General features: G+C 37.2%; 1 protein-coding gene across 1 annotated transcript in view; it reads left to right on the plus strand.

The window, feature by feature from the left end:
* The first annotated feature begins 1,429 nt into the window (after positions 1 to 1,429).
* SKAP2 (src kinase associated phosphoprotein 2) overlaps positions 1,430 to 14,451 on the plus strand; it is a 138,214-nt gene continuing 125,192 nt past the window's right edge. Inside the window, exons 1-2 of the mRNA XM_081933403.1 lie at positions 1,430 to 1,955; positions 11,589 to 11,694. Of these exons, the coding sequence (XP_081789529.1) occupies positions 1,904 to 1,955; positions 11,589 to 11,694 (158 nt within the window). The 5' untranslated portion in view covers positions 1,430 to 1,903. The remainder of the gene's footprint in view (positions 1,956 to 11,588; positions 11,695 to 14,451) is intronic.

Raw genomic sequence — 14,451 nt, forward strand, 5'->3', positions numbered from 1 at the left:
CTTTTGTCTAACCAGGACAAAAATCCTAGATGCAAATACATATCAGACACTGCCATTAGTGGAACTGAATGAAAAGATCTTACTTAGATCAACTCATGGCTTAAGATAAATAATGATATTTTTGGAATATTAGAAGCTGTTAATGAGCTATTAGGCCTTTTCTAAAGATGGTTTGATAGCGATTAAAATGAAAGTGGACAGTTTTAAATGTCTATTGTAAGCAAAGCAATAATGAACATGTTGCTCTGAAAAATAGAATAATAAATGTTTTACAATAGTTTATTAAAATTAAATTTATACTTTCCCCATTAATTCCAGCAGCAAATAAATATCCTTTGGTTCTCTGTGCAACTCAAGATATTTATATCTTGTTCATCATATTTAAATTTGGTCTGCATGCATATGGTACCAATGACCATGTTGTTTATAAATTCTGGGAATTGTAATCTCAGCATAGCTAGAAGCAACCAAATTCTAAATTCAACCCTAGATATTTTCTTGATTGAAATTCTAGCAAACACTTCTGTCAGTAATGTCATACGTTATAGATCAATGGACTCAATAAAAGCCATTCTTTCATTCTATGTGTATAGCATCTTCTCTATACAAAAGAATGGAATAAAGAATTGTTAGAGAAAATAATGATTTTCAGAATTAATCAATAATAGTATAATTAAGAGGTTATTTTTCTTTATGCATGCTCAGTTCTAGCAACTATAAATTTGTTCAACTTCTTTTGCATTCCTTCTAGGCCAGATGTTTCTAAACTTTTAAAACTTTTTTGGTACACCTTCCCTAAATACCAAAATGAACAGAAATAAATAAGGAAAATAGTGCAATGGAACTTTGGGAAAGATGGATTTTTTTGTAACGTTTATTACAACAAAATTATAAAAGTTTTTTTGGGCCTCCCCTAGATTAACTTCACCGCCTCAAGGGTGGTACATCTCACAATTTGGGAAACCAAGCCCGAGATTTTTAAGTGTGTACACAAATATTATGTTTGAGATTAAGAAAGATTGCAACTGATTAGAAAGTCATGACTTTGTATTAATTACAGAAAAAGAAATAATCTTGTATTTTAATTTTTTTTAGATGTGTACAGAGGTGTGAAAGCAAAGTGCTGCTGGAAATAAAAAGAAAACTGAAAAAGCCTTCTCCTGCGAGTTTTTTGGCTGCTATTTCTCAACAAGTGGATTACTTTTTCCACTTTATTCCGGACACAGAACCTTCTACAGGTGAACAGGTGGATTTATGGAAGTCTACAGGTGGACTTAGGCAGTCCACTCAGCAATCCAATTCGCCCCCAAAGGAATCATTCCCGTAATCACATACCACTGCAGCCAGAATAAATTCCCGATTATTAAAACCTGGAATGCCAGATCGTGGCAGGATTAGAAGACCGCAAACCGAATCAAGGTGGTCTAGAACTAAAACCGGGGAAAGCTCAATTCAGCCAATCAAAGAAGTTTCTTGCGTATTTCTATTCCAAGCATTCTATCGAATAGAAACCGCCAAAGTCTGAAGCTGCCGTGGACCATTTTTGGCCATTTTTGATAGTGGAAAAGAACTTAAGACTCGAGTGGAACTTAAGAACGGGAAGCCCACACTAAATATGGAGAGAAATTCAAAACTGGAGTCACATGCTGCGACACTTGGCAGTCCGGAGTTTTTGTAACCATAGAAATGGGAACTTTTGCAGTAACGGAAGCGTGCTCCGGTGTTAAGGGCACATGCGCAATACTACTTAAGATACGGGAAATGACTATTGCAGAAGCTGGCAGAGTAGCCCCGCCCCCGAGGTTTATTAACTAACTTCCCGGAGCCGGGAAAGGGGTGTGGGTGTGGTTATATCTTTTCCCTGCCTTCGCTGAGCAAGGGGTTCCCGTGCGACCACCTGGTCATGATGCAGGACTTGCCCGCTATCCCCGAGGAGATCAGTAACTTCCTTGCAGGTGAATGTGCCCTGCGCGGCTGGGAGGGAACTTCTGCAAGCGTGGAGAGACGAGGGAGCGCTTTGCTAGAGGCAGTGTAATAGGGCTACAGGAAAGTAAGAAAAGAAAAGGGAAGGTGGAAGAAATGGAGAAGTGATTTCTGGGGCGGGAGTAATCCTTTTTGGAAGTGAAGCCGAAGAACTAAACTTGAAGATTTTGTTTTCCAAGTGTAATAATAAAGAAAAGGGGGACTCCGTAGGAGGGTCATCAAGAAACTTATCCTAGGGGAGCTGTTGGGTCGCGAAGCAGGGTGGGCTTGATGCTTAGCTGTTCATTTTTTAAATATTTGGACAAGAAGTAGCCAACTACTTTCCTGACTTGGACTAGGAAAAGTTTGACATCAGTATTCATCAGAAAATCTACTTTTATACTTTTGCTGTGTTATTTTGCAGATATATGCTTAAAGTCAGTTTGGTGTATAAGGCTAGTGAATAAGATACAAGACTGGAAACCAGGAGACTGAGTTCTAGTTCCATTTTAGGCATAAAAAATCTGAGTGACTTTGCATTAGTCACCCAACCCATCTTACAGGGTTGTTGTGGGAAAAACAGAAAGGGAAAGAGTATTATGTTTGTTCAATGCCTTGAATTATACAATAATGAAGGTGGAATAAACTAATAAAGTTTTAATTTCAAAAATTAATTTGTTAAATGCTGTTGCTACAAGTGTAGAGTTTAGCTAAGAAGAACTCAGAGTGGTACTGTAGAATCATCACAATGTTTAGATAAGTTCACCTGGCTTTCCGATTTTTTTTCTCTTGGATCAATGTCCAAAGTGCAGAATTGGGGCTTTGTTTCAGCCAAAAAAAAAAAAAAAAGGAAAACAAAAGAAAGAAACCTTTGACATTTCCATATTTGCTTACATTTTCATAATCTTAAAATAGATTGTTCTGTGTTGTATTTCCTGTGTCACACGTTATACCAGAGTGAAAGCCACCTAGTTTTTAAAAATATATTTCTTTTTGTTAACCAAATGCTTTTAAATGAAATAAAATCCCCTTTCTATTGGTGACTCTGTTTTGTATTTATGCCAGTACTAAATTTCTATCATATGTTTGGTTGAAATTCTCTATCCATGTATAATGAAATGTATTTTTCTAAAGTCCTCTAAATAGACTTGTTTAATATTACTTAGTAAATAACTTGATTTGCCCCCACCAATATCCATTACATTGAAGTTTTATTCAAACATACATATGGGCCTGTGAGCACTTTATTAAGTTTACTACATGAATTGTCTTAATCAAGAACCAACTACCTTAAATATATGAAATAACTACTAAATGGGCTGGATTAGTATGCGTCCACAGTAGGAATACTGTAGCAACTCAAACCAGAATTCTCAGGCTGTAGTTCCTTTAAAAAAAAACAAGAAAAAATTATTACATGCCAAATAAGTCTTGATCAATTACATCTCAGTCAACCGTTATACTGTAGGTTGAAAGATTGCTTGAGTATACTTTTAAAAAGTATTTATAGCTCTGGAAAGATGTGATTATGTCAGCTTTTCAAGAATTATTTCCTGGGTGCCAACAAATCTAATTGGCAGATCTAATTTCATACTCTTTCATACCAGGTAAACATTAGGGTTGCATATGCTTCAGAAATTGTCTTGAATAAGGACTTTTGGATCGCAGGCAAATACTACACCTAGTTATGAAGGCTGACTGATTCTTTTCAGGCTCTGAGCAAGACTGAAACAAATGCTGCTGTTTCTAACAGCAACTCTTACAGCAGTGGCACCTTCTTTCCAGACATGAAGTGAAAACATTGGACTGTTGTAATGAATAGCAGAAGAGTGTTGTGTTTATGTGGGATCTCATGCACTTATTACTATTAATCATTTTTGAAGTGTGTTGTAATGCAAACCCTTCAAGTTCAGCTCCTTTTGACTACATGGATGTATCTTGTTATTTTTTCCCCAGCAACAGAAGAAAGTATCATTTTTTAAGAATATTTTTGATTTTCCAGACTAGTTTATAGTTTTGGAGGCCTCCTTTCTAAGAACTAACTGGGCCTTACCCTGCTTAGGTTTTTGAGATTAACAGAGGTAACCCAGGAATTGCTACATGTTATGATTGGGATTTATTTAGTTCTTGAATGAATCTGATTTGGCTAGAGTCATACAGAAAGCTATCCTGTTATTAATGGCCTGCAAACTATAATTTTTGGTTTTGCACAGTTCATCCAAAGTAACCATATTGTTTTAGTTTGATATGCCAACCCACTTTCAATTAGAAGACAGATTGCTCTTTTTGAGAATAAATGGTTGCAATCTGTTTGCTAGGAAATAAGTTTAATTTTGAATGCATATATTTATATACCACATTTTTCAGAGTATAAGACACACCTTTTTCCCTAAAAAAAGAGGCTGAAAATCTGGTGCATCTTATACACTGAATACAGCATTTTGTGCCTCCCAAAACGCCACCCCCTTTACCAAAATGGCTGTGCATAGCCTTTAGGAGGCTTCCAGAGTTCCCCTGGGGGCTGAGGAGAGCAGAAATGAGTGAAAAATGGCATGTTTTTTGCTCAATTTTGCCTCCCCAGCCCTCACAACCACTCTATAAGCCTAAATGATATGCGTGCCCTTTTTTTGATAGAAAAACGGGCTGTTTTTTGCTCACTTTTGCTGCCCCCTCCAGGAGCACTCTGCAAGCTTCCTAAAGCCTATTCATACCTTTAAAAAAAAGCGACCCCGCTTTTGTGAAAAACGGGCCATTTTTGGGAGGTTTGCAGAGTGTAAAAACTTTTTATTTAAATTTGCCTCTTCAAAATCTTGATGCGTCTTATATTCCAGTGCGTTTTATACTCCAAAAATACAGTATATTATACATACACATATACATATATTCAAAATTAAACTTCAAAATTAAAATCACAGTGTATGATGGGTCTTATCTTTAGTTTTTATTAACTGTCCAGCTTTTTTCTGAGTAGAGTTATCCATTTTCTGTCTTCACACTAAGAGAGTCTAAATCTATGATTTTCAATCTTGGCAATTTTAAGGTGTGTGACCTCAGATCCCTCCAGCCAGCAGGGCCTAAAGGGCAAAAGGAGCATAGTACTAAAATCATGGGCAGCCTTATGCCTTTTTTGTTATTGCTGTTAACTGTTGTCTTATTAATATGACTAATTAGCATGATATTTAAAGAAAAATGAATGTTGGTCTTCCATTGATAAATCAAAAGTTAAAAACAAGCTAAAAATTATCATGATAAATGATTGAAATAAGTCCTCAGTTAAATATTTATGTTGTAGGACTAATTCAATAAGTCCTAATTGTTTCTTTTAAAAAAAAAAAAAAGAATTCTAATAGTTTTTAAACATTTATAGGGAAAGGTAAGAAAGGTACATAGAAAATTTTGGCAGCTCCCGTGCCGGTGGTATAAATCCCCCCAATCTCACAATTTTTACAATGTTAAAAATAACGTATAAAAGATAAGCATAGATAGAATCTTATTTTACATTATATCAGCCATATGTTCAATCATCTCTTTCTTTGTCACTTTCTAGTATATCAACAATTACATGTATTTCAAATACATTTTTGTGACCTCAGCCTTTTCGATATTGCTCCTTCCTCCCTGTCCCCAGATGGAGCCACAGCCCCCCCTTCATATCTTGCACATTACTACCTTTTTCACCACCTCCCCTATTTTCGTCCTCTAGGAGAGAATTATGCTTTTTAATGAAGGCTTCTGCCTCCTCTACTGTGTTAATTCTAATTCTATTTCCCTCCCAAAAAATCAACATTCCCTCTGGCAATAATCATCTAAACCAAACTCCTTTATTGTATAATTTCTTTGATAAGGAGGAATACTTCCTCCTTTTTTCCCTTATTTTTTTCGGAATTTGCTTAAGAATGGTAATTTCTTTATCTTTATATTTTAATGGTCCCTCCCTTTGGGCCCCTAGCACCTCATCCCTCGTGGTCCTCCTAAGAAACTTGACATGTACTTTCCTTGGAACATTGTGTGTTCTAGCATATGCTGAATTAATCCTGTAAACCAGATCCATATCCCACCACAACTGTTCTTTATTTCTCTTAATATATTCTGCTAAAATTGTACTCATAATGTCCTTAAGATCTTCATTTTCTGTTTCTCGTAATCATTAAGATCTTCGTTTTCTGCTTCTGGAATCAGAGAAAAAAGGACATTCTTTCAAGTTCTATTTTTGCCGTAAAGTTTTCTAGTTCTAAATTTCCCTTCTGGACCGCCTTAACCTCTTTCCCCAGTCCAGCTGTCCCCTCCTCCAACACCCCAATCCTTTGTTTTCTGATATATGATATTGTACAGCTCTGAGTTCATCTTTGAGATCTGTCACCTCTTTTTTCAACTCATTTTGACCCCTCACAATTTCTTGAAACATTTGGTTAACAGACAGTTCTTTTGAGCTTTCTCCAGTCCCTTCTTGTTGTAACAATGAAGTAATTTTCGTCTGCTGCATACTTGGACTGGAGGTGGCAGAAGCTGGAGTGGAAAATGACTTGCCCGTTGGTGGTTTCTTGGGCCCCATTTATCTGCGTTCAGGGATGATAAGTCTTTTGCAAAGAAAATGGCCTCAGAAGAGGGCGCAGCTGTGCCGGACCAAGGCAGCAGGCAAATCCAAAAGTAGAAAGTTAGTTCTCCTTCACAGTTCCAAGGCACAAAGGTATGCCAGAAAGAGGAAAAGTTAAATAGTCAAAATTAATCAGGAAGACCACATAGCAGGAGAGATCCAGAGCGCCTTCAGAGAGGGTATTAAAACAATTGCCAGAGGTTTTTTTCCCCCCAAAGGTGATTTCAAGAGGCAGGCTTCATTTATAGATACAAAGACGAAGACGGAGGGGCGCCATCTTGGCTCCTCCTTTCGCAGGGAGAAGAACAAGGAGTTCCATAAAGTTTTTTCCTTTTAAGAAGACAGCTCAGCGATCACCTCTTGCAGCTGTGATATCAATCTTTCTCACATAGCTAGCACAAGTAGCAAGTCAGCCTTTATTCTCTCTCCATTCCGTTAGAGAGATAGATAGTTTAAATGCTGCTTTGTCCGAGGAGGGGGTAAAGAGAAAGAAACACCCCTCTCTAATCTTCCAGTTTCAAATGGGTTGAACAAAAACTTACAATAGCCTGCTGCTTATCTGTTAATGATGATCGAGGAGGTTAGAGGGGATCTCTCCCCACCGGCACTTTAGCCACTCTTTTTCCGCTTAGCTCTTTCCTCCCGGAGCCCATTCGGCGAAAGGGCAGACAGCCGGCAACTGTTTCATGCCCCCCCTCCGGTCCCCGGTACCTGGGGCGAGGCTGGAAACACCCCCGCCGGCTGCCGCTGAGTCTGGGGGATTCTAGCAAGCCGCCCTGCGGCAGAAGACCCCTCCAAGGCCCCCTGTGCTCCTAAAAGGAGCCCACCGAGGAGACGTGCAGCGGACAACACGTCCGTCACCTACAGGAACCGGAAGTGATCTCAAATTCTAATTGTTTCTAACAGTGAACCAGTTAGAGACTTTTTTTTCTCCAGATGTCCCTGCACCCTTCCCCTTCATAGTTCTCATCAGTAGTGTCCTGGGTATGTAATGATAGGAACAGATTGATAATGAGAAACCTGAACAGAAAAACATTACAAAGGGAAGAGTGAATGAAATTTTAACTAAAGTTACTAAAGCAACAGGATTGGTCCCAAAAGCACATTGCTTAAAAAAACCAAACACAATTCGACTGTTGACATTTGAAAACATTGAATGTACTAATGCATAATGTTCATCCAGAAGTTTTTAACTCTAATTTGATGAACCCTTGATATTGACTTGGTTTGCTCATAACTCTAAGAGTGGTTTGGCTCACTCATCACTTTATGATAAAAGTTATACAGAATAACAGAATTGGAAGGTATCCTGAAAGTTTCTAGTCCAACCTCTTGTTCAAGTATTAGGAGACCCTATACTATTCTGGATAAATCTCGTCTTAAAAATCTCCAGCAAGCACCCACAGCTTTTGGAAGCAAGCCATTCTCAATTCACCTATACTATTTAGACCTCCTTGTCCAGATTATCTAATGCAATGAAAAATTACTGTTTTTACTCAAATTTATTGTTAAAATTTCCAAGAGAATATTTCAGGCAACATAATTATTTATTGCTATTATTTATTTTTGCAAAACGATGAGTCCTGGCACCACCACTAGTCTGCATTCATGATGGCAGTAGTTGATAATGCCATAGTTGGTATAAATGGATTTTAAATTCTTTGGATTTTGGATCTTGTGCAAGCACAATTCTGCCATGTATGTGAAAAAGTTACCACTGTTTTAATTAAGTGAATAATCAGAATAGCATATATTTAATGAAACTCTAAAAGCAGTGGCATCTTTTTGCATGGTCAGGCAGAAGCCTTCCTGATAAATGACGTGCATGCTTTAATAAGTAGCAGAGAAATTCTGTACTTTGTGAGGTCTGAAGGTTTTTTGAATTATTTGTAAGGATTTAAGTTTATAGAGATTTGTGCAGATGTGTAAGGCTACATAAATTAAGTACCCTGTTGCTCATGCACATGTGATGTTCCCAAAAATTCACTGAAATGCAATAATAGAAGTTTGCAATAAGCATTCTCAGGTTCTACTCTCTTCCATGCAATTCTTAATTTAGAGTTACTACTTAATTTAACTTTCATGATTATAAGTCATGAATATGGATTATCTATTTGAGCACATGAAATGTTTTAGCTGCCGAGATGAAAAGAGTAGCAGTCACTCTCCTTTATTTCTCTTGACTGTGGTCCATTAATTCAATCTCTCCAGGGTAGAATTTCATTTTTTTACATTTAGATCTTAGACATAAAATTCACACTTTTTATAGTATTTCATTTTCAGTCTGAATATTACTGAAATGAATGTTCATTACAGAAGAATTTTGGATAACTGATAAAGACATAATCATTATGTAAATATAATTTAAGCTGATTACCTTTGCAATTACTATCTCTTAAAAATATTGAAATGAGAAGAGATACATTGAAGTTAAAGAAGAAAAAGGGTTTCAAAAACTTGACATTTTTGAAATAACCTGTAGTATTACAAAAAGAGTCTTTGTCTTTTATATGAGGTTATAGTGCCCCATATCAGCAATAAAAAATTGGATATGCTATTTTATACATTTGCTGCCCAACGGAGTTCTTTTAAAATTAATATTGAGCTAGCTGTCTTGTTATTCTGTTGGTTTATTCAATTATTCAGAGGCAATTTTGAATGAAAATGATACTTTTTTGCTTAAAATATAACATGATTCAACATCTAAGAAAAAGGTACCAGTACTCAGTTTTTCTCCAATACAATTCCTTCCTTCCTTCCTTCCTTCCTTCCTTCCTTCCTTCCTTCCTTCCTTCCTTCCTTCCTTCCTTCCTTTCTTCATGAGTATCATAAAATAGACCAGGAACATTAAGAATCAATTTCTTCCCATGAAATTAAAGAATGACAATGTTGGCTCCAAATCTGTTATCTCTAATAACAGACTTAGGTTATACCAAATTTATCAGCCAAATAACACAATTATTTAAATTATGCAGAGTTTATTTCTAGTTAGTTATTTGGTTCTCTGCTTTCAGAAGAGCCTTTCATAAAGAAGTAATTATTTTAGAATATTTTATCCAAGTTTGGAAATTAATCCTTTTTGTTGCTTAGGTATCAGTGCTCCCATTTACCAATATTTTAATTTATTTATAGACCAATGTCTTATGATTATGCATTGCACATTTTCTATATAACCTTTTATGTAAAACCTAATATGAGCTGTTTCTACTCATATTCCATTGGGCTGTGACAATCACTATTCATGAAAATGTTTGAAATACAACTGTTCTGTGCTAACTCAGATTAGGCATTAGCCCAACCATGCAGTGAATGTGGCTATGTATAACAACTAGCCTGTCTAATTTCAGCCTGCCATTAAGTGAATAATTGCCTCATTATGGGCAGAAAATCTATTCTTCAGTCAACTGAACAACTAGATTGCATAGCTAGTTCTGATGTCAATTGAACTTGTTATATAAGAAAAGAAGTCCTAGGTGAGACCAAAAGGATAATCCATCAAACTATTTGTAACATGATCAGGCCTGTGCTTTTAGAGAAAAAATTTGACAAACCTCTCATCATTTGTCCTTCAAAAACAGGTATTTATAATAGACATAAAATAATTTACTGACTATTTATTGGCATCTGCTACTAAATGGAACTTTATTTTGCATAGTAAAACACACACACATGAACATCTGATCTAATCAACTGATGCATGACTGGGTACATGCATCAAACTCATAATATCATTTTTTTTTGTTTAAAATGTTGCATCGGCACACCTATAAATATTGATAAATCAGGGGCCCAGTATGATGTGTGAACTGCCAATTGTGTATTTAACTGTAGTTAAGGGGAGACATGATAGCATTATTCCAATATCTCAGAGGTTGCCACAAAGAAGAGGGAGTCAAACTATTCTCCAAAGCACCTGAGGGTAGAACAAGAAGCAATGGGTGGAAACTAATCAAGGAGAGAAGCAACTTAGAACTGAGGAGAAATTTCCTGACAGTGAGAACAATTAATCAGTGGAACAGATTGCCTCCAGAAGTTGTGAATGCCCCAACACTGGAAGTCTTTAAGAAGATGTTGGATAGCTATTTGTCTGAAACGGTATAGGGTTTCCTGCCTAGGCAGGGGGTTGGACTAGAAGACCTCCAAGGTCCCTTCCAACTCTACTATTGTATTGTATTGTATTGTATAACCATAGTCATGGTTTAATGCAATATCCAGATTGCATTACAGAGAAATCTCTTTAATAATACATCCTTCTATTTCTATCCATTTTAATCTGACCATTTGGATTAAATCCAGATTAAATTAATATGTATCAAGGTAAAGTTTTGCATTAGAATTTCGTAAGAAAAAATATAAAAATGGGAATGGTGCTCTGCTTGTGTATATGACTTTATTGCCATATTTAGTGATAGTTTTATAATGAAACTTACTAGTTTTCTTTGTTTTGTCATAAAAAAGTTATATTGTTTTAGCATGCATATTAGCAGTTGTTCTATGTACAAAGTGATTCTTTGAGATTTACTGCCATTTCTCAGTGTCCAACTTTTATACAAAGGCTTTAAAGTTAGATCAGCTTTAGCATGGACAAAGAAATCATAAGCTGGCAGTCTGTTTTGAAAATGCTATTTTGTTAATAAAAGTGCCAAATAAAGTTTGATTTTGGGACAATCATATATTAGTTGAAACAGTTTATTATCTTCTGGATTGTATTCTTTGAGTAATAGGAGGGATACATATATTTTACATGTTTTGACAGTTTATAAAAACTTGTTCAGCTTTTGTTCACTTAATGATAGCAAATGTCAAAACAGCATTTGCTGTGCTAAGCATAAGCAGAGCAGTGAACAAATCTGTTCAATTTACAGTTTGAAATATCTTTCAATTATTTTATGCCTAGAACTGATAAAGTAACTCCATTAAATAGTTTGGCTGTTATTGCTTTATGAAAAAACTATAATAGAGGTATTTATCATCTGAAAATTAGTATTTCTTTTTTGACTCATCTCTCTGCCTTTATTCTTTCATGATTTAGATGTTGACACATTCATATCAGATATCCTAAAAGGTGAAAATTTATCCAAAAGAGCAAAGGAAAAAAAGGATGTACTGATTAAGAAAATGAAAGACATCAGGTCCAAGTAAGTAATTATGCTTGTATAAAATACATTTGTGTAAAAGTATATAAGTTTGCAACCAATCTGTCCAATAGGCTATCCTTATTAGTTTTTTAAAAAATTGAATAAATTAATAGTCTAGCATAAATCCTTGTTTGTTTTGTTTGTTTATTTATTTGGGTTTATATACCATCACATTCTCATTTCGTGTTCCAAACAAAGGAGAAGTGAAACTCAAGCTCCTGTCATCAGATTGCTCTTCTCCAATAGGTGACAGAAGAAATATAGCTACAGGTAGTCCTCACTTAATGTCCATTGTTTAGCAACCATTCAAAGCTATGATGGCACTGAATGAAGGGACTAACAACCAGTCTTTGAAGTTCTGGTCATTTCAGTGGTCACATGAACTAAATTCAAGTGTCTGGCAACCATTTTGTACTTATGGCCAGTTGGTTTGTCCTGTAGTTCTGTCACAATTTGCCATTTGTGATCTTCCCTGCCAGCTTCCCACAAACAAGGTTAATAAGGAAGCTGGCAGGGAAGATCATAAGTCTCTTGGGTAAGTCTCTCCCCCCCCCCCCCAATTCTTCATTTTTGTCCTTTGCTTGCACGCATTGTGCTCTCCCTGTGCACTACAACCTCCTTTGCCACTTTGTTTGTATCTATCGCCTCATCTTCCTCCCTTTCGTTCAGTATCGTCCTTCCCTCCTTTGCTTGAATGCACTGTGCCTTCCTTCCTCCTTTGCTTTTATTTACACCCAGCATACCTTCCACCACCACCCCTTACTCGTATGCAGTATGCACTCCTTTTCCCTGGCCTTTCTGCATTTTTGCCACTCTGCAGCAGCAGCAGCTCCATCTGCCAACATGGATGTAGTCTGTACTTAGCCTTCTCAGACTTCCCTCACCCCTGATCAACACTCCATTCCTTACTTGAGATTTTCACTGCTTCCCACTTAACAATCTGTATATCTGGACGTTAAGATATCCATGGCTGTCTGGATTGCTGTCAATAAATGATGCATCCCCATGATATGACACTTCGTAACTATATCACTTTGTAGTGGTCATCCTGGTCCAGATTGCCATTGTTATTTGAGGCTGTCCATACCTTTATTCATTTCAGATTAGTCACTTTTTACTTTTCCATGTAAACTTGGAAAAAGCATTTGCTTTCATTTGTGAGAAATAGGGATGGCTAGTGCTTCAAACACTTAAGAATCTTTCATAGCACGTGAGGCATTGACTCACAAACAACTACTCTTTCTACACTGATGCACTTGGGAAGGGTTTTTTTCATGCAGAGTATGATACCGACCACTGGTTAATGGAGATGGGCAGATGTATGGCAAAAGCATTCAGCAAACATATGTTAGAGGTCTTAATCAATGACTGCCATCTAAGATTGGGCAAGTATAAAGCAGCTATCAATATGCATAAGGAGCATTGTCTATCACAACTGGAAGAAAAACTGGTCATCCACCTAGGGAATATTATTAAGATGCTTGTAAAAGAAAGATAGGTAATAAAAAGGGAAAAAAATTGGGGGATAAAATTCAAAAGTTAAAACCGTTTTCCTAAATCTGTAGGAACTTGATCCATGATTTATTGAACAAACGATTAAGCCGGCAGGAATGAGAAATACTTGAATATTATAGCAATAGCACATAGACTTATATACTGCTTCATAGTGCTTTACAGTCCTCTCTAAGTGGTTTACAGAATTAGCATATTACCCGCAATAATCTGGGTGCTTATTTTACTGAGCTTGGAAGGATGGAAGGATGAAGCAACCTTGAGCTGGTCAGAATCAAACTCCTGGCAGTGAGCAGTAAGTTAGCTTGTAATACTGCTTTCTAACCACTGCATCACCATGGCTCTTAACAGACTAAAAGGATCATTAACTTTCCTCCCCTTTAGCTTTTCTTTTCTGTTTTGCTTGGAGTTGGCTGCAGTTCTGGCAGGTTGTGTATGCTTCATGGTTTTTGGAATGAAGTGATGTAATGATGGCTTGTATTAGATGTCAGAAAAATAACTTCAGACATTGTTAGCAACTTGGGTTTCTAAAAGTGTAGCTTACGAATAATGTTCTGAAATTCAGTCAAGTGAATCTGTCAAGAACCCACACAATCCAGTACAGGATTGAATAGAATAATATAGTTGAATATGATAGTCCTTTAGGCCATCAAGTCCGACACCCTATTTAGGGCAGGAATCTCAATTAAATTTCAAAGGAATCTCTGACTGACAGTTGTCTACTTTATGAATTGATGCTCAAAACAGTCTAGGTCAGTGATGGCGAACCTTTTTTTTAATGGCGTACCAGAATTGCGCGCACGCTCGTTACTGCAGCCCCCCGCGTGCCCACTCAATTCCCCACCCAACTGAGCATGTGCACTCACACACACTCACACCCACACCCACACACAGACACCGCATGCCCCCCTCCCCCATGCTCCGGAGGCTTTCCTGAAGCCTGCGGAGGGCAAAAATGGCATCCCCCACCCTCCTAGATGCCTTCTGGAAGCCAGAAACAGATCATTTCCGAACTTCCAGTTGGCCCTTTGGTGCCGTTTTTTGTCCTCTCCAACCTCCGGAGGCTTTCCTGAAGCCATTTCCGGCTTCTGGAGGGCCTCTGGGAGGCTGCGGGAGGCCATTTTTGCTTCAGGAGATGGTGGTTGTGATCCTCGGGGCTCCTGGGTGGTCGATATGCACAAGGCGCTGTGCTGGTTCCAGTTGCAAAATGTCAGAAAATTCCCCATTTTGCAAGGCGGCTCCCAA

The sequence above is a fragment of the Natrix helvetica genome (assembly GCF_964273705.1).
Source record: "Natrix helvetica genome assembly, chromosome: Z".
In the NCBI taxonomy this organism is placed as follows: Eukaryota; Metazoa; Chordata; class Lepidosauria; order Squamata; family Natricidae; genus Natrix; species Natrix helvetica.